The 21,488-nt window shown below is 50.9% G+C and overlaps 1 protein-coding gene across 1 annotated transcript in view; it reads left to right on the top strand.

The window, feature by feature from the left end:
• The window catches only part of TYR (tyrosinase), a 49,892-nt gene that overhangs the window by 4,360 nt on the left and 24,044 nt on the right, over positions 1-21,488 (top strand). Inside the window, exon 2 of the mRNA XM_063951393.1 lies at positions 16,648-16,864. Coding sequence (XP_063807463.1) covers positions 16,648-16,864 — 217 coding nt within the window. The remainder of the gene's footprint in view (positions 1-16,647; positions 16,865-21,488) is intronic.

Raw genomic sequence — 21,488 nt, 5'->3', positions numbered from 1 at the left:
TTTAAAAGACCCACAGGTGGAGCAAATTATTTCACTTGCAATCCTGTGAGAAGATCTGGAAAATATGAACTGTTGGGGGTACTTGAGGACCGCCAGAGCCGGCCCTAATCAATATGATGCCCAAGGCAAGATTTTGGCTGGTGCCCCCTAGCACCGCTGCTAGTTCCGCCTCTGACCCAGCACCCCTTTCCCATCACCCCTCAATCATAGCAGTTCTCATTTTGGTGCTCCTACCCCCTATGTTTTTAATAGGAACAGTGCGGACATTCAGCGCGCAGCCCAAAAGAGGGCATGTTCTTTTGGGAAGAGGCATGGCCACACAATAGTGCCCCCAATTCAAATTACGCCACACCATATTGCTCTTTATTCACATTAGACCACACAGTAGTGCCTCTTCTATACATTACGCCACACAGTAGAGCACCTTATACACATAATGCCACACATTAGTAATGCCTTTATACACCTAATACCACACAGTAATGCCCCTTATGTTACGCTCAGTGTAAGTTGGGGTTCCGACAACTGAGTTTTGGCTGAAGGGACAGCTACGTGTGAGGAGAGTAAACGAGGTGGCTGAATGTAATTCCTCCTCATGGGGTGGAGGCCTAACTAATTGTTAACGTTGGCCGGAGGGCGTGAAGGAAAAGGTGGAATCTGTAGGAAGGTATCTGTAGTTTTAATGAATAATAGGCTGCGCACGAATATTGGAGAAATTGACGAAACTGGAAGAACTAGAGTCTATGGTTAAATGACTTGAAGAGTGAAGCTGAAGAACTGCGGTAAAGAAGAACTGAAAGACGAGGCTGAAGAACTTGGACTTTGAAGAAATGAAGACATCTGAGAGAACTGCCGTTAGCACCTAGAGCTCCTCTACGACCTGGGACCCCGTGGGCGCTTCCACGAGTGGCGACGGACTTAGACAGCAGGACTGCAGCAGCGTTTAGGTAACCGATAGATGAGAGCAACCAGGACCAGGGCACCAGAAGTAACCTGGGAGTACAGAGCTGGAGAACCTTTCACAAGGAGGTAACATGAAGCACTGGCACTCTCCCTCTGGGCCATCCCCCTTTTGTAAGGGAAGAACACGCAGGATTGGCTGGACACAGAATGGGAACTTAATTGGTAATGCTCTGGTCTCCAACATGGCTGCCCCCAGCACAGGAGACATACTTAGCTGTTAGCACACAGCTTTAGCCAGCTTCTGACTCTGACACACTATACTGTGTCACACTAGAGGACCATTCTGCAGCGATCACCGCCGCAGCGCCCAGCTCTCCAGGCCCTCGGTAGCCGCACATCCGTCCAGGAGAACCCGCCGCCAACAGCGCTTTGCCGCCGCAGCAACCAGCGGGACGGCAATCCCCGTGAGCACCTGCCGGAGGTACGGCTCCGGAGCCTGACACCTTACACATATGACACACCTTATTAATGTCCTTATAAGCATAATACGCCTTACATATTATGCTAACATTTTTTCTCTGACGTCCTAGTGGATGCTGGGAACTCCGTAAGGACCATGGGGAATAGCGGCTCCGCAGGAGACTGGGCACAAAAGTAAAGCTTTAGGACTACCTGGTGTGCACTGGCTCCTCCCCCTATGACCCTCCTCCAAGCCTCAGTTAGATTTTTGTGCCCGAACGAGAAGGGTGCACACTAGGGGCTCTCCTGAGCTGCTTAGTGAAAAGTTTTTAGTTTTAGGTTTTTTTATTTTCAGTGAGACCTGCTGGCAACAGGCTCACTGCATCGAGGGACTAAGGGGAGAAGAAGCGAACTCACCTGCGTGCAGAGTGGATTGGGCTTCTTAGGCTACTGGACACCATTAGATCCAGAGGGATCGAACACAGGCCCAGCCATGGAGCCCGGTCCCAGAGCCGCGCCGCCGGCCCCCTTACAGAGACAGAAGCAAGAAGAGGTCCGGAAAATCGGCGGCAGAAGACATCCTGTCTTCACCAAGGTAGTGCACAGCACTGCAGCTGTGCGCCATTGCTCCTCAGCACACTTCACACTTCGGTCACTGAGGGTGCAGGGCGCTAGGGGGGGGGCGCCCTGAGCAGCAATAAAAACACCTTGGCTGGCGAAAATACATCACATATAGCCCCCAGGGCTATATGGATGAATTTTAACCCCTGCCAGATTACACTGAAAAACGGGAGAAAAGGCCGCTGAGAAGGGGGCGGAGCCTATCTCCTCAGCACACTGGCGCCATTTTCCCTCACAGCTCCGTTGGAGGGAAGCTCCCTGGCTCTCCCCTGCAGTCACTACACTACAGAAAGGGTTAAAAAAGAGAGGGGGGCACTAATTAGGCGCAGTATAAACAATACAGCAGCTATAAGGGGAAAAACACTTATATAAGGATATATAGCGCTCTGGTGTGTGCTGGCAAACTCTCCCTCTGTCTCCCCAAAGGGCTAGTGGGGTCCTGTCCTCTATCAGAGCATTCCCTGTGTGTGTGCTGTGTCGGTACGGAGCAAATTGCCTGTAATAGGGATGTCACCCCCCTAGGGGGTCGACACCTGAGTGGATAAACTGCTGGAAGGAATTACATGACAGTGTCAGCTCTTTACAAAAGACAGTGATTGACATGAGACAGCCGGCTACTCAGCTTGTGCCTGTCCAGACGTCTCATAGGCCGTCAGGGGCTCTAAAGCGCCCGTTACCTCAGATGGCAAATACAGACGCCGACACGGATACTGACTCCAGTGTCGACGGGGAAGAGACAAATATGACTTCCAGTAGGGCCACACGTTACATGATTGAGGCAATGGAAAATGTTTTACACATTTCTGATAATACGAGTACCACCAATAGGGGTATTATGTTCAGTGAGGAAAAACTACCTGTAGTTTTCCTGAATCTGAGAAATTAAATGAGGTGTGTGATGAAGCGTGGGTTTCCCCCGATAAAAAACTGATAATTTCTAAAAAGTTATTGGCATATATCCTTTCCCGCCAGAGGTTAGGGTGCGTTGGGAAACACCCCCTAGGGGGGATAAAGCGCTCACACGCTTGTCAAAACAAGGGCTCTACCCTCTCCTGAGATGGCCGCCCTTAAGGATCCTGCTGATAGAATGCAGGAGGGTATCCTAAAATGTATTTACACACATACTGGTGTTATACTGCGACCAGCAATCGCCTCAGCCTGGATGTGCAGTGCTGGGTTGGCGTGGTCGGATTCCCTGACTGAAAATATTGATACCCTAGATAGGGACAGTATATTATTGCCTGTAGAGCATTTAAAAGATGCATTTCTATATATGTGTGATGCACAGCGGGATATTTGCCAACTGGCATCAAGAGTAAGTGCGCTGTCCATTTCTGCCAGAAGAGGGTTATGGACACGACAGTGGTCAGGTGATGCGGATTCCAAATGGCATATGGAAGTATTGCCTTTATAAAGGGTAGGAGTTATTTGGGGTCGGTCTTTCAGACCTGGTGGTCATGGCAACAGCTGGGAAATCCACGTTTTTACCCCAGGTCGCCTCTCAACATAAGAAGACGCCGTATTATCAGGCGCAGTCCTTTCGTTCCCATAAGGGCACGTGGGCAAAAGGTTCCTCATTTCTGCCCCGTGACAGAGAGGGAAACGGCTGCAGAAATCAGCCAGTTCCCAGGAACAGAAGCCCTCCCCCGCCTCTGCCAAGCCCTCAGAATGACGCTGGGGCTTTACAAGCAGACAGGGAGGCAGTGTTGGAAGCCATTCACAAGCTGTATTCCCAGCAGGTGATAATTAAGGTACCCCTTCTGCAACAGGGAAAGGAGTATTACTCCACACTGTTGTGGTACCGAAGTTGGACGGTTCGGTGAGACCGATTTTAAATCTAAAATCTTTGAACACTTACATACAGAGGTTCAAATTCGAGAGAAGGGGACTACATGGTGTCTCTGGACATCAAGGATGCTTACCTTCATGTCCAAATTTACCCTTCTCACCAAGGGTACCTCAGGTTTGTGGTACAGAACTGTCACTATCCGTTTCAGACGCTGCCGTTTGGATGGTCCACGGCACCCCGGGTCTTTACCAAGGTAATGGCCGAAATGATGATACTCCTTCGAAGGAAGGGAGTTTTAGTTATCCCTTACTTGGACGATCTCCTGATAAGGGTAAGATTCTGGGAACAGTTGGAGGTCGGTGTAGCACTATCTCAGGTAGTGTTGCGACAGCACGATTGGATTCTCAATATTCCAAAATCGCAGCTGGTTCCGACGACTCGTTTTCTGTTCTTAGGGATGATTCTGGACACAGTTCACAAAAAGGTGTTTCTCCCGGAGGAGAGAGCCAGGGAGTTATCCGAGCTAGTCAGGAACCTCCTAAAACCGAACCAAGTCTCAGTGCATCAATGCACAAGGGTTCTGGGAAAAATGGTAGCTTCCTACGAAGAAAAGCCATTCGGCAGATTCCACGCAAGAACTTTCCAGTGGGACCTGCTGGACAAATGGTCCGGGTCGCATCTAAAGATGCATCAGCGGATAACCCGGTCACCAAGGACAAGGGTGTCCCTCCTGTGGTGGTTGCAGAGTGCTCATCTTCCAGAGGGCCGCAGAGTCGGCATTCAGGACTGGGTCCTGGTGACCACGGATGCCAGCCTGCGAGGCTGGGGAGCAGTCACACAGGGAAGAAATTTCCAGGGCTTATGGTCAAGCCTGGAGACATCATTTCACATAAATATCCTGGAGCTAAGGGCCATTTACAATGCTCTCAGCTTAGCAAGACCTCTGCTTCAAGGTCAGCCGGTGTTGATCCAGTCGGACAACATCACGGCAGTCACCCATGTAAACAGACAGGGTGGCACAAGAAGCAGTCAATGGCAGAAGCTACAAGGATTCTTCGCTGGGCGGAAAATCATGGGATAGCACTGTCAGCAGTATTCATTCCGGGAGTGGACAACTGGGAAGCAGACTTCCTCAGCAGGCACAGCCTCCACCCGGGAGAGTGGGGACTTCACCCAGAAGTCTTCCACATGATTGTAAACCATTGGGAAAAACCAAAGGTGGACATGATGGCGTCCCGCCTAAACAAAAAATTGGACAGGTATTGCGCCAGGTCAAGGGAACCTCAGGCAATAGCTGTGGACGCTCTGGTAACACCGTGGGTGTACCAGTCAGTGTATGTGTTCCCTCCTCTTCCTCTCATACCAAAAGTACTGAGAATTGTAAGACGGAGGGGAGTAAGAACTATACTCGTGGCTCCGGATTGGCCAAGAAGGACTTGGTACCCGGAACTTCAAGAGATGCTCACGGAGGACCCGTGGCCTCTACCTCTAAGAAGGGACCTGCTCCAGCAAGGACCCTGTCTATTCCAAGACTTACCGTGGCTGCGTTTAACGGCAGGGCGGTTGAACGCCGGATCCTGAAGGAAAAAGGCATTCCGGATGAAGTCATCCCTACCCTGATCAAGCCAGGAAGGATGTAACCGCAAAGCATTATCACCGCATTTGGCGAAAATATGTTGCGGGGTGCGAGGCCAGTAAGGCCCCGATGGAGGAATTTTCAACTAGGTCGATTCCTGCATTTCCTGTAAACAGGAGTGTCTATGTGCCTAAAATTGGGGTCCATTAAGGTTCAAATTTCGGCCCTGTCAATTTTCTTCCAGAAAGAACTAACTTCAGTTCCTGAAGTTCAGACGTTTTGTAAAAGGGGTACTGCATATACAGCCTCCTTTTGTGCCTCCAGTGGCACCTTGGGATCTCAATGTAGTTTTGGGGTTCCTAAAGTCACATTGGTTTGAACCACTTGAATCTGTGGAGTTAAAATATCTCACATGGAAAGTGGTCATGTTGTTGGCCCTGGCCTCGGCCAGGCGCGTGTCGGAATTGGGGGCTTTATCCTGTAAAGGCCCTTATCTGATCTTCCAGACAGGGCGGAATTGAGGACTCATCCTCAATTTCTCCCTAAGCTGTTTTCAGCGTTTCACGTGAACCAGCCTATTGTGGTACCTGCGGCTACTAGGGACTTGGAGGACTCCAAGTTGCTGGACGTAGTCAGGGCCCTGAAAATATGTTTCCAGGACGGCTGGAGTCAGAAAATCTGACTCGCTGTTTATCCTGTATGCACCCAACAAGCTGGGTGCTCCTGCTTCTAAGCAGACTATTGCTCGTTGGATTTGTAGCACAATTCAGCTTGCACATTCTGTGGCAGGCCTGCCACAGCCAAAATCTGTAAAAGCCCATTCCACACGGAAAGTGGGCTCATCTTGGGCGACTGCCCGAGGGGTCTCGGCTTTACAACTTTGCCGAGCAGCTACTTGGTCAGGGGCAAACACGTTTGCTAAATTCTACAAATTTGATACCCTGGCTGAGGAGGACCTGGAGTTCTCTCATTCGGTGCTGCAGAGTCATCCGCACTCTCCCGCCCGTTTGGGAGCTTTGGTATAATCCCCATGGTCCTTACGGAGTTCCCAGCATCCACTAGGACGTCAGAGAAAATAAGAATTTACTTACCGATAATTCTATTTCTCATAGTCCGTAGTGGATGCTGGGCGCCCATCCCAAGTGCGGATTGTCTGCAATACTTGTACATAGTTATTGTTACAAAAATCGGGTTATTGTGGTTGTGAGCCATCTTTCCAGAGGCTCCTCTGTTATCATGCTGTTAACTGGATTCAGATCACAGGTTGTACGGTGTGATCGGTGTGGCTGGTATGAGTCTTACCCGGGATTCATAAATCCTTCCTTATTGTGTACGCTCGTCCGGGCACAGTATCCTAACTGAGGCTTGGAGGAGGGTCATAGGGGGAGGAGCCAGTGCACACCAGGTAGTCCTAAAGCTTTACTTTTGTGCCCAGTCTCCTGCGGAGCCGCTATTCCCCATGGTCCTTACGGAGTTCCCAGCATCCACTACGGACTATGAGAAATAGAATTATCGGTAAGTAAATTCTTATTATTAATGTCCTTGTACACATAATGCCCCTTACACATATGCTGAACACTATTGCACAACGAACCTACCCACACACGGCACTCACATGGCCGCTAACACTGTGACCTCTTCCTCTGCTTGGATACAGAGGTGTCCTGATACATCTTGCCTAAATATGCCATGTGGCTCCCGTCCAGCTCTGCTAACGTTGGGTGCCTTTTTTTGCAGAAAATGCATCTAGTTTTCATTGCTATGTGACTAGAACGTACAACCAGCTTCTACTAATAAAAAAAATATGTAGCATGTCTATATTCTGTATGCGACTGTGGCTGTATCTGCATACGAAATACAGTGATTTCCAGGAATACACTGTAATGTAGCATTTCATATGCAGATACAGCCACAATCGCACACACAATATAAGCATGCCGCATATCATTTTAATCAGCAGAATCTGCTTGTGCCCCATGGCATTCCAAATGCCCTAGGCATTTGCCTATGCCTAGGGCCGGCTCTGAGGACCGCGGTTGGGAACCACTGGTCTACAGGTTCTCCAACTCTGTCCTCAGGACCCCACACAGTGCACGTTTTCCAGGTCTCCACACAGAATCACAAGTGAAATCATTAGTTCCACCTGTGGATCTTTTAAAATTGGTAACTGACTAATGAGTACACCTGCTGGGTGACCTGGAAAACGTGAACTGTGTGTGGGGTCCTGAGAACCACTGGTTTAGACATACCTCCCAACATGACCCTCTCCAGGAGGGACAGAATGCTCTGCTCCTGGATTTCTCTCTTAATTTATGATCACCATTACCTGTGCTGAAACACCTTTCTTATCCATTTACCTGTTCAAAACAGGTGGCGACAATCATACAATAAGAAATGTACAGGAGCAGAGCATTGTGTCCCTCCTGGAGAGAGTCCTGTTGGGAGGTATGGTTTAGAGTGTACTGGATACCTTTTTAACATCAGTATTTTCACATACTCCATAATCTGCAAATTGCTAACTTTAACGTCAAGGGGTCAGAATACGGCAGACAATGTAACACCAACATCATACCTCCCAACATGACCCTCTCCAGGATGGACAGAATGCTCTGCTCCTGGACTTCCCTCTTAATCTATGATTGCCATCACCTGTAATGAAACTCCTTTCTTCTCCATTAACCTGTTCAGCACAGGTGATGGCAATCATAAATTAAGAGAAGTCCAGAAGCAGAGCATTGTGTCCCTCCTGGAGATGGTCGTGTTGGGAGGTATGCGAACATGTTGGCTACATAAGCAAGTGTCAAAGATGTCTAGGAATGAATGAGCCATTAGTGCCATCTTCAATTACAGAAGTGTGGATGTAGAGATATAACCATATAATTTTATTATCCATCTTAAAATACTGGCAGGGTGTAAACTAAAAACAAATCCACCCCTTTTGTGGTCAGTTCTTCACACCGTCGCGAGGGGCTACGCCCCCTTAACCCTTGCATGCCTTTCTGGGGTTTAATATTTGTATTACATGGAGTATTACCTGCATTCCTTTGTTAGTGGTTAAATATTGCACAATGAAAGGGCGTGCGATGGTGAAGGAGGCGCAGCCCCTTGCGACGGCGTGAACAGCACCTGCAGGGCACGATGTACAGAATGTAGCGGGTGTGGGGGGGACTGCGGATGGTGTCTGTAGATGCTGCGGGTGGAGGGGGGGCAGAAGTGGGGGTGGGGCCCGGATGGGGAAGGTTCGGGAGGTGGTGGGGGAGGGGCAGAGGAGTGGGGGATGCAGATGGGGGAGGGGTCCGGAGGCACTGCAGGTGGGGGAGGGGCAGGGGTGCCACGGGTGGGAGAGGGGCAAGTGTGGGGATGTTGTGGATGGGTGAAGGGTTCCGGAGGTGCTGTGGGATGGGAAGGGACGGGAGTGCCGGGGGTGGGGTAGGGGACCGCAGGCACCATGGGTAGGGTAGGGGCAGGTACGGGTGGTGCGGCGGATGGGAAAGGAGGCCTGGAGGTGCTGCAGGTGGTGGAGGGGCAGGTGTGGCGGTGCCATTGGTGGGGGAGGGGGGGACCGCGGATAGAGGAGGGTGTCTGCAGATGCTGCGGGTGGAGGGGGGCAGGTGTGGGGGGGGGACATATAAGGGGGTTGAATGGTGGAGGGGGCCTGGAGGTGCTGTGGGTGGTGAAGGGGCGGAGGAGTGGGAGCCGCGGGTGGTGTAGGGGGTCTGGAGGCACTGCATGTGGGGGAGGGGTGGAGTGCCGCATGTGGTGTGGTGCATTGGGGAGAGGTCTGGAGGCGCTGCGGGTACTGTACATGCCATAAAAGGTAGTTGGAGGGTATGCAGTAACGGGGCCAGGACAGGGTTGACGGGGCCAGGACAGGGTTGACGGGGCCAGGACAGGGTTGACGGGGCCAGGACAGGGTTGACGGGGCCAGGACAGGGTTGACGGGGCCAGGACAGGGTTGACGGGGCCAGGACAGGGTTGACGGGGCCAGGACAGGGTTGACGGGGCCAGGACAGAAATGACAGGGACAGGATAGGGGCGGCGGGACCAGGACAGGGGCGGCGGGGCCAGCATAGGGGCGACGGGGCCAGCATAGGGGCGACGGGGCCAGCATAGGGGTGACGGGGCCAGCATAGGGGTGACGGGGCCAGCATAGGGGTGACGGGGCCAGCATAGGGGTGACGGGGCCAGCATAGGGGTGACAGGGCCAGCATAGGGGTGACAGGGCCAGCATAAGGGTGACAGGGCCAGCATAAGGGTGGCAGGGCAAGGCCAGGGGTGACAGGGACATGACAGGGCACGGGAGAGATTGGTATTAGGGACAAAACAGTGGTGACAGACAGATGTGTCTTACCGGAGTCACTGCTGCTGTTCCACTCCAACCTGTTGGGATCTGCTGCTGCTGGAGACTTGGCATGGCTGACTCTCTCAGGCTGGAGTCCTGCTTCCTCTGCCCGTCCACATCCCCCCCCCTCCCCCCTCAGTCACACACCGCAGACCTCGCGCAGCTGCCGGGCACTGTGGTAAGGTGAGACTGGAAATGACTGGTTAGCCCCCAGGAGATGCTGCGGCTGGAGGGAAGAGGGGGTCATAGCATGCACGTGGCGCTGACCTCGCGGCTGCCGGGCACTGTGGTAAGGGGAGACTGGGAGTGACTGGTTAGCTCCCACGAGACACTGCGGCTGGAGGGAGGAGTGGGTCGGAGCCTGCAAGCAGCTCGGATTTCTGCAGCGCTACCCGCCAGCTAAAGTGTGTGAATGAGCTGGGCGCACCTCACTGCGGGTGGCAGCGCTGCAGCTAGCGGTGGGGTTGCCGGGGTTGGAGATAACAGAGGCAGTACGGAACCTGCACAGCGGCAGGTGCCCCACAAAACTGCAGCTAAGAAGCGTGGAGTGTGCCAGAAAGTGACGCTCCTCCGCGCCAGAGAGACCCTGCTGAGTATGCCGATGTGGGGGGTCAAGCACACAGTGAGCCGGTGCCCGTCTGTCTGTATGACCTACCCCTCACACACCCCCATACCTCCCAAATGTCCCGATTTTCGCGGGACAGTCCCATTTTTTTGGGGCTGTCCCACCCGCGGGTCGCAGTGTCCCGCGGTGGGGGGGGGGGCAGTTGGAAAGCTCCTGTACTCGTTATTCTGCTTAGCAGAGCAGCGGTGAATAGTGGAGACAGAGGGAGAGGGGGCATCGGGGAGTACGGATTAAGGGGGGGTTCCAGCAGCAGAGCCGGATTAAGGGGGGGGGGGGGGGGGCAGGGGGTACGTACCGTTGGCCCCACAGTTTTAGGGGGGCCCCCGGCTGGAGTAGCTCTGTCCCAGCTCAGAAGCTCCCCCCCCCCCCCCCCCCCCCCCCCCCCCCGTCCTGCCAGCAACAACGGCAGCAATGTGCTACTGTCAGCACACGCTGCTGCGTGTTGGCAGGTCTGTGGTGTTACAGGGAGGCAGCAGTCTCCCTGCTTGCTTCTGCCTGTGCGGGTGTGTAGGGGGGAGCGAGCACCTCCTCTGGATTTAGCCCTAGCTGAGGGGCCAAAATCCCATTAAAAAATAAAAATAAAAATCGGAATTTGCATAAGGGGGCGTGGCCGCGCGTCCCGCGATTAGGCCACGCCCCAACCCACAGCAGGCACAGCAATGAGATAGGGCCAGGGCTGTTTCTAGCCAATTTGGCTCCCAGTGCGAGATTTCAAAATGCGCCCCCCCCCCCCCCCCCCCCCATTGACCGTAAAAAAGCCTTATTAAAATGGGCGTGGTCTCATTAGAATGGTCATGGCCTCGTCTGGGGAAAAAAAAGTAAATAAAAAGTCCCCATTTTACACAGTGCTGCAGGCAAGTGTCCCCATTTTACACAGTGCGACAGGCAAGTGTCCCCATTTTACACAGTGCTGCAGGCAAGTGTCCCCATTTTACACAGTGCGACAGGCAAGTGTCCCCATTTTACACAGTGCGACAGGCAAGTGTCCCCATTTTACACAGTGCGACAGGCAAGTGTCCCCATTTTACACAGTGCTGCAGGCAAGTGTCCCCATTTTACACAGTGCGACAGGCAAGTGTCCCCATTTTACACGGTGCGACAGGCAAGTGTCCCCATTTTACACAATGCGGCAGGCAAGTGTCCCCATTTTAAACAGTACGGCAGGCAAGACTCCCCATTTTACACAGTACGGCAGGCAAGACTCCCCATTTAGCACATTACGGCAGGCAAGACTCCCCATTTAGCACATTACGGCAGGCAAGTGTCCCCATTTAGCACATTACGGCAGGCAAGTGTCCCCATTTTACACATTACGGCAGGCAAGAGTCCCCATTTTACACATTACGGCAAGCAAGAGTCCCCATTTCATACAGCACGGCAGGCAAGACTCCCCATTTTACACATTACGGCAGGCAAGGCTCCCCATTTTACACATTACGGCAGGCAAGAGTCCCCATTTTACACAGTACGGCAGACAGCGTCCCCCTTTTCACACATTACGGCAGGCAAGAGTCCCCCTTTTCACACATTACGGCAGGCAAGAGTCCCCATTTCATACAGCACGGCAGGCAAGAGTCCCCATTTCATACAGCACGGCAGGCAAGAGTCCCCATTTTACACAGTGCGGCAGGCAAGAGTCCCCATTTTACACAGTGCGGCAGGCAAGAGTCCCCATTTTACACAGTGCGGCAGGCAAGAGTCCCCATTTTACACAGTGCGGCAGGCAAGAGTCCCCATTTTACACAGTGCGGCAGGCAAGAGTCCCCATTTTACACAGTGCGGCAGGCAAGAGTCCCCATTTTACACAGTGCGGCAGGCAAGAGTCCCCATTTTACACAGTGCGGCAGGCAAGAGTCCCCATTTTACACAGTGCGGCAGGCAAGAGTCCCCATTTTACACAGTGCGGCAGGCAAGAGTCCCCATTTTACACAGTGCGGCAGGCAAGTGTCCCCATTTTTAAATAAAGTAAGGTGACATTATAGGCTCCTTTGCACACCACCCTTTAATTAACAAAAAAAAAGGGAAGGGAGGGGAGGTAAAATAGCAGGCATGACATGAATAACTACCCCACCCTGCAAAATAAACACACACATTGGCACCATTTAAAACCTAAAGTTGAATTATAGGATTCCATGTTTCCGCGGAGCCCCTCTCTCACTCACACACACACACACACACACACACACACACACACACACACACACACACACACACAAAGGGGGGGAGGGAATCGCAGGCCCCATCTACAGCCTACATTAACTACATCAAGAAAATTACCACAAAAAGCCAGCAGTCTGATTGTGACTGTGAGAGACTGCTGGGCTGGCTGCAGAATACTCACTGCGCGGTCCGGTCAGTGGGTCACGGTGTGAGTGCTGCGGCCTGTCCGTCACGGTCCTCCTCCCCTAACACCGCCGCCGCACGCACCCCTTGAAAAGCTGCCTCCAGCTGCAGTGAGTGACTCCTCCGCAGGGCCTCCACTCCGTTAGCCTGAGCCGCTCTGACCTGGTGCCTAAGTAAGTGCCGCACTGGTCACTTATGAAAAGGCGCCCACCCGCTCCTCTGCGGCGTCTACCTTTACCAGTTAAATCCCCGGCGTGTGACGTCATGACGTCACTACGTAATTGCGTCAGACTGTAATACTCCGCCCAGTGAGCGGAGTAAAATGGAGGGGCGGGGGGAGGCAGGAGTTTGAAGGCAGCAGCCCCCAGCAGGAGCCGCGGCGGGCGCCCCGTGCAAATGCACGGCTCGCACGCCTGTAGAAACGGCCCTGGATAGGGCTCCCCTGTCTCAAGTGCCCTGGGTCCCCCGGACTCATAATCAGCCCCTGGGGGCATGGTTGGTTCTATATCGGAGGGGCTGAAGGGACCTTGTGACGTATTGAGGGGAGGAGCTACGTCACCAGGGGGAGGAGCTACGGGCGAACAGGGTACCCGAAAAGTACCCTCGCGGGCTCGCTTCGCTCGCCACGCTTCGGGCACGGTGGCTCGCTCCGCTCCGCTCACCACCTAATTACTAAAGGTAATAGTTGGTGGCGTGGATAGTAGAGGAACTATCCCGCTGGCCTAGCTCCTCCCCCTTGCGTCGTAACTCCTCCCCCTTACGGAAAAGGTCCCTTAGCCCACTTGATTCTAGCATCTACCCTGGGGGCATGCCAGCAGCTCACAGAGCGCTGGGCATGCCCCCTCACTGACGAAAACGGGGACCCTCCCGTGAAGCCACGCCCCCTTTTCGCCGAGTGTGTGTCCCTCCTTCTGCCTGAAGAAAGCTCCTGCAGAAAGCTGGGAGGTATGCACCCCTGCCTGTGCCATGCCCATACCATCTGCTTCTGCTCCTAGTCTCCTGTAGATTTGGCCAGATCTGTGACTCATTTGACTAACTCCGCCCAGTCTTGTGACTCCGCACAGCGTTGGCAAATGAATCACAAAGTCACAGATCTGGGCTATTATATAGGAGATATATCTTAAATATAAAATTAATTGATCTATTTGTTTGTCTGGTTATGCATTTGGACACCCCTGCACCACTTGGTATGAAACCTACATGAGGTGGTCCAGTTGGATCCTGGCTAGGTTTAGGGGAGTTAAGGTCCAGGTTGGACCCCCACAGCGGAATGCACCAGATAGAACTTTGACCCAGGAAGCCTGTTCTGGGCCTTCCAATGGATGGATTTTGTAGAAAACTGTAATAACTGGCTGATGAGATGAGTGGGTGTGGTTCTCAGTGAACTGAACTTCACGATCTGAGCCAGGAACAGTGTGGCTCGGGACTTCCCGCCAGACTCTGATCCCAGGGGTGCCGTGAAAATAAATGTACACTGACCCTGTCTTGTATTATGTAAAAATAAAGGGCATTGTTCTGTGTGCTTCAATAATTAAGGGGTGCTGTCCTATGGAATGGGGAACAAACATTTGGAGTAAAAAGTAGTGGAAGATCAGGAACCACTTCCAATTCCTAGTGCTGAAGCTGCTGCTGCCACCAGTCATGACATTGACGATGCAATTCCATCAACGTTGTCTGCTAAGGCCGATGCCCAATGTCATAGAGGACATGTAAAATCCAAGAAGCCAAAATTAAGAACCCAAAATAAATTATCTGATAAGAAATGTAAAATTGACTATGCCATTCACGACACAAAGTGGCATGGAAAGGCTAAGGCCTTGGCCTATGTTCATGAATGGTGGTTCAGCTTCTCATGAGGATGGAAGACATCCTCCCTCGAAAAATCTAATAAAAAAATAAATAAAATAAAGCTTGTTAAAGCACAGGAAAAAAACAACTGTGCGTTCAGAGATCACAAATCCCCAAGGAGAGTCCAAGTGTGTCCAATAAGGGACTAAGTGGTATATTTACTAAAATGGGGGTTTTCAATAAAGATTTTAGATGTATAGAATCTGGTTGCTATAGGCAACATCTCCATTTCTGAAATAATTTACTCTAGTAAATATACCCCTAGTGGGGTGTGTGGGTGTATACAGAGAGCAGGGCACATGTCCAGTGGGTAAAATAATAGAAACCACACTCCCCATGTAAAGGAACGGATTCAAAGAGGCAGAATGAGGAGGAGGAATCCTGCGGGAGGTAGGTTTGCGCACTGTGTTTCCATAGAACCCAGGCCTGTACAGAGATTAATGGTGTTTTTTGCCGCGATTAATCTTCTACCTTACAGTTTGCCTCCTCAAAGTTGCTCTTGATGGGTATCTCAAGATGGAGACCTCAATCATTTCACCAGCCGGGAAACAGTGCAGAAATAACACTCCAAATATTTTATGATTGCGCGTATTTTACAGTTGGTTGCTTCAAATTGGGCACTATAAAACCTTAGATCAGTGGCCCAGGTACCGTAACAGTCCAGGGTTTAAGGATTTCCATGCTAGAGCACAGATGGTTAGATTAAATTGAAGTACTAATTAAGTCATCTGTCCTCTAGCATGTATATTCTTAAAACCAGGACTGTTAGAAGGCCTTGAGGACCATGTTTGGGAACCTCTGCATTAGATGGGTTACAAGTATGGAAAGTGTCAAGTGATGCATGCGTATTTAAAGCCTGTAGAGAACTTACCCAGATAATATTGAAGGAAGGGGGGGGGTTTTCTAATCACAGGTGTGACCACGCTTCCACATACTTGGCCGGGTGGGTGGGGCAGGGCTATGATGAGCAGAGGGGGTGTGGTAGAGGCAGAATGGGGGTATGGCTGAGGCGGAATGGGGCATGGTTGTCGCATTATGTATGCCGCGCTTCTGCCTGCCCCGTAATGCCGATATTACCGGCATTATACTGCCGGGGGCGTGGTTATAGTTACGTGATTCTGCAAGAAACGCGTCATCGACTGCCAGTACCACTCACTTTACTGAAAGTGCCTGAAAAATCGTGAGACTTGCCTGCTCTTTTGGGGGGCCGGGAGGGTCGCACGATTTTCGGGAGCCTTCCGGACATTCTTGGAGAGTAGGCAAGTATGCGCTTCCTACAAATACAGGAAGACGCTACATGTTTAGGCATGACCTACTCGGAGGGTGCTGTGTGCCCTTCAGCCAGTGGCAGTCTAGGAAGGTGAAAGGCATACTCTCGCGGGGCTCGCCACGCTTCGTGTTCGCTGCGCTCGCCACAAGGTTTATAACCAACTCCTATGCTGACATGGATAGAGAAGGTATGAAATAGTCTAAAAACATGTTAAATAAAAAAAAAAAAACACTTGTCTATCGTTTTCATGTTGACCTTTTGACCTAATGTCTGTCTAACATGTGGGGGGAGATTCAAATGTTTGAAAAGTCAGTTGGGTGTCCCTTTTTTTTCCCTATTAGATAGGAAAAAAACAGACACCCAACTGACTTTTCAAACATTTTGAATCTCCCCCGTGGTGTCTATCTGATTCACTACCTATTATAGGGGTCTATTAACTGAACATTGGATGGAGATAAAGTACTAGCCAATCCGCTCCTAACTGTCATATTTCAAGCACAGCCTGTAACATGGCAGTTAGGAGCTGACTGCCTGTTACATTATCTCTGTCCACTTTATCTCCATCCAAGGTTTAGTAAATAGACCTCTTCGTTTTTTAACACTTTGGGCGTGATATATCGTTAGGGTGGTATTCAATCTCCTTTTCTAAAGTAATCTCTGTTATCGTGCCCATAGTAATCGGGTTTAGCTGCGTAAAGGGTTGGACACCCTCACTACCGGGGTAGCGAGCTAAAATGATTATACTATACCCATTAGCAGAAACGCAACTGGTGAGGAAGGGGGTGAAAAGTATCGAATACTGCCCTTTAAGGTCATGGTCAAAAACACCTTTTGTAATTTGTGTCCCTTGGTGTTTTTTGTGTCTTCACAGATTGTGTGCAGTCAGCCTGAAGAATATAATCGTCTGAGAATCGTGTGCAATGGCACATCTGAGGGTCCCCTACTGAGGAGTCCTGGACGACATGACAGAAACCGGACCCCCAGGTTGCCCACCTCAGCCGATGTAGAAGCGTGTTTATCGATGGCAAACTATGATACTGGACTTATGGATCGAACTGCCAACTTCAGCTTTAGGAACACATTGGAAGGTAGAAGCATCACTACGGGAGAGAGTCCTCAAATCTTCTAATGAGGGAAAGTGATGCCTATAGTAGCCAATCGGAATCTGGCTATAAACGAGTGACAACTAGGCTCTGCTAGAACACAAATAAGGGAGTGGGTGTCCTCTTCCAATGAGAGGCAATTGGCAAAAAAGAAATATATATATATATATATAATGTGGCTGTGGATGGCCCGGCACTCCTGGACGCCTGTGTGGTAAATGCTGCGGTGCCCTCCGGGTGACTCCAGGTCACTAGTATATGGTGTAGATAAACGGCGGCACTCAGACAGACTCCTCAATATGCAAAAATCAGGTCATTTATTGAGACCGTTTCACGGTCTCAATGAATGACCTGATTTTTGCATATTGAGGAGTCTGTCAGAGTGCCGCCGTTTATCTACACTATATCTATCTATCTATCTATCTATCTATCTATCTATCTATCTATCTATCTATCTATCTATCTATCTATCTATCTATCTATCTATCTATCTATCTATCTATCTATCTATCTATCTATCTATCTCTCTAACGTCCTAGTGGATGCTGGGACTCCGTCAGGACCATGGGGAATAGCGGGCTCCGCAGGAGACAGGGCACATCTAAATAAAGCTTTTAGGATCACATGGTGCGTACTGGCTCCTCCCCCTATGACCCTCCTCCAAGCCTCAGTTAGGTTTTTGTGCCCGTCCGAGAAGGGTGCAATCTAGGTGGCTCTCCTAAAGAGCTGCTTAGAAAAAGTTTTTTTAGGTTTAAATCTCAGTGAATCCTGCTGGCAACAGGATCACTGCATCGAGGGACTTAGGGGAGAGATTTCCAACTCACCTGCGTGCAGGATGGATTGGAGTCTTAGGCTACTGGACACTTCGCTCCAGAGGGAGTCGGAACACAGGTCCTCCTGGGGTTCGTCCCGGAGCCGCGCCGCCGATCCCCCTTACAGACGCTGAAGACGGAGGTCCGGAAAGCAGGCGGCAGAAGACTCCTCAGTCTTCATGAAGGTAGCGCACAGCACTGCAGCTGTGCGCCATTGTTGCTACACGTCTCACTGATTCAGTCACGGAGGGTGCAGGGCGCTGCTGGGGGCGCCCTGGGCAGCAATATTAAATACCTTTAGTGGCAAAATAAATACATCACATATAGCCATTAAGGCTATATGTATGTATTTAACCCAGGCCAGTTTTCTTAAAACCCGGGAGAAAAGCCCGCCGAAAAAGGGGCGGAGCTTATTCTCCTCAGCACTCAGCGCCATTTTCCTGCTCAGCTCCGCTGGTGAGGAAGGCTCCCAGGACTCTCCCCTGCACTGCACTACAGAAACAGGGTAACAAAGAAAAGGGGGGCATAATTTGGCGATATTGATATATTAAAAGCGCTTATATCAAAAACAACACCTTCTAGGGTTGTTTATATACATTTATAGCGCTTTTGGTGTGTGCTGGCAAACTCTCCCTCTGTCTCCCCAAAGGGCTAAGAGGGTCCTGTCTTCGATTAGAGCATTCCCTGTGTGGCTGCTGTGTGTCGGTACGTGTGTGTCGACATGTATGAGGACGATGTTGGTGTGGAGGCAGAGCAATTGCCGGTAATGGTGATGTCACCCCCTAGGGAGTCGACACCGGAATGGATGGCTTTAGTTATGGAATTACGTGATAATGTTAGCACATTACAAAAGTCAGTTGACGAAATGAGACGGCCGGAAAACCAGTTAGTACCGGCTCAGGCGTCTCAGACACCGTCAGGGGCTGTAAAACGTCCCTTACCTCAGTCAGTCGACACGGGTACCGACACAGATGAATCTAGTGTCGACGGTGAAGAAACAAACGTATTTTCCAATAGGGCCACACGTTATATGATCACGGCAATGAAGGAGGCTTTGCAGATCTCTGATACTGCTGGTACCTCAAAAAGGGGTATTATGTGGGGGGTGAAAAAACTACCTGTAGCTTTTCCAGAATCAGAGGAATTGAATGACGTGTGTGACGAAGCGTGGGTTAACCCAGATAGAAAACTGCTAATTTCCAAGAAGTTATTGGCATTATACCCTTTCCCACCAGAGGTTAGGGCGCGCTGGGAAACACCCCCTAGGGTGGATAAGGCGCTCACACGTTTATCAAAGCAAGTGGCGTTGCCGTCTCCTGATACGGCCGCCCTCAAGGATCCAGCAGATAGGAGGCTGGAAACTACACTGAAGAGTATATACACACATACTGGTGTTATACTGCGACCGGCAGTAGCCTCAGCCTGGATGTGCAGTGCTGGGGTAGTGTGGTTGGATTCTCTGACTGAAAATATTGATACCCTGGATAGGGACAGTATTTTATTGACTCTAGAGCAATTAAAGGATGCTTTTCTTTATATGCGAGATGCTCAGAGGGATATTTGTACTCTAGCATCAAGAGTAAGCGCGATGTCCATATCTGCCAGAAGAAGTTTATGGACGCGACAGTGGTCAGGTGATGCGGATTCCAAAAGGCATATGGAAGTATTGCCATATAAAGGAGAGGAATTATTTGGGGTCGGTCTTTCGGACCTGGTGGCCACGGCAACTGCCGGCAAATCCACTTTTTTACCTCAGACCCCCTCCCAACAGAAAAAGACACCGTCTTTTCAGCCGCAGTCCTTTCGCTCCTATAAAAACAAGCGACCAAAAGGACAGTCTTATCTGCCGCGAGGCAGAGGAAAGGGTAAGAGAGGGCAGCAAGCAGCCCCTGCCCAGGACCAGAAGCCCGCCCCGGGTTCTACAAAGCCATCAGCATGACGCTGGGGCTTTACAAGCGGACTCAGGAGCGGTGGGGGGTCGACTCAAGATTTTCAGCAATCAGTGGGCTCGCTCACAAGTGGACCCGTGGATCCTGCAGATAATATCTCAGGGTTACATGTTGGAGTTCGAAAGGTCTCCCCCTCGCCGGTTCCTAAAGTCTGCTTTACCAACGTCTCCCTCAGAAAGGACGTCGGTTTTGGAAGCCATTCACAAGCTGTATTCTCAGCAGGTGATAGTCAAGGTACCCCTCCTACAACAGGGAAAGGGGTATTATTCCACACTATTTGTGGTACCGAAGCCGGACGGTTCGGTAAGACCTATTCTAAACCTGAAATCCTTGAACCTGTACATACAGAAATTCAAGTTCAAGATGGAGTCACTCAGAGCAGTGATAGCGAATCTGGAAGAAGGGGACTTCATGGTGTCCCTGGACATAAAAGATGCTTATCTGCATGTCCCAATTTACCCCTCACACCAAGGGTATCTCAGGTTCGTGATACAAGACTGTCATTATCAGTTTCAAACGCTGCCGTTTGGTTTGTCCACGGCCCCTCGGGTCTTTACCAAGGTAATGACCGAAATGATGGTTCTTCTACGAAGAAAAGGCGTATTAATTATCCCTTACTTGGACGACCTCCTGATAAGGGCAAAGTCCAGAGAACAGCTGGAAGTCGGTGTAGCACTAACCCAGGTAGTGCTTCAGCAACACGGGTGGATTCTGAATCTTCCAAAATCTCAATTGACCCCGACAACTCGTCTGCTGTTCCTGGGAATGATTCTGGACACGGTTCAGAAAAAGGTGTTTCTCCCGGAGGAGAAAGCAAGGGAGTTATCCGAACTTGTCAGGAACCTCCTAAAACCAGGAACTGTGTCAGTACATCAATGCACAAGAGTCCTGGGAAAGATGGTGGCTTCTTACGAAGCGATTCCATTCGGCAGATTCCATGCACGGACATTTCAGTGGGATCTGCTGGACAAATGGTCCGGATCGCATCTGCACATGCATCAGCGGATAACACTGTCACCAAGAACAAGGTTGTCTCTCCTGTGGTGGTTGCAGAGTGCCCATCTGTTAGAGAGCCGCAGATTCGGCATACAGGACTGGGTCCTGGTGACTACGGATGCCAGCCTGAGAGGCTGGGGAGCAGTCACACAGGGAAGAAACTTCCAGGGCGTGTGGTCAAACCTGGAGACGTCCCTTCACATAAATATACTGGAGCTAAGAGCGATCTACAATGCTCTAAGCCTGGCAAAATCGCTGCTTCAGGGTCAGCCGGTGTTGATCCAGTCGGACAACATCACGGCAGTCGCCCACGTAAACCGACAAGGCGGCACGAGAAGCAGAAGAGCAATGACAGAAGCTGCAAGGATTCTGCGCTGGGCGGAGAATCATGTCATAGCACTGTCAGCAGTGTTCATCCCGGGAGTGGACAACTGGGAAGCAGACTTCCTCAGCAGACACGACCTTCACCCGGGAGAGTGGGGACTTCATCCAGAAGTCTTCCACATGATTGTGAACCGTTGGGAAAGACCAAAGGTGGACATGATGGCGTCTCGCCTCAACAAAAAATTGGACAGATATTGCGCCAGGTCAAGAGACCCTCAGGCAATAGCTGTGGACGCTCTGGTAACACCGTGGGTGTACCAGTCAGTGTATGTGTTCCCTCCTCTGCCTCTCATACCAAAGGTACTGAGAATTATACGGAAAAGAGGAGTAAGAACAATACTGGTGGCTCCGGACTGGCCAAGAAGAACTTGGTATCCGGAACTTCAAGAGATGCTCACGGAGGATCCATGGCCTCTACCGCTAAGAAGGGATCTGCTTCAGCAGGGACCTTGTATGTTCCAAGACTTA

Source organism: Pseudophryne corroboree, chromosome 2, assembly GCF_028390025.1.
Source record: "Pseudophryne corroboree isolate aPseCor3 chromosome 2, aPseCor3.hap2, whole genome shotgun sequence".
Lineage (NCBI taxonomy): Eukaryota > Metazoa > Chordata > Amphibia > Anura > Myobatrachidae > Pseudophryne > Pseudophryne corroboree.
Note: the sequence above shows the minus strand (reverse complement) of the source record. Positions and strands in the feature narration are given on the sequence as shown.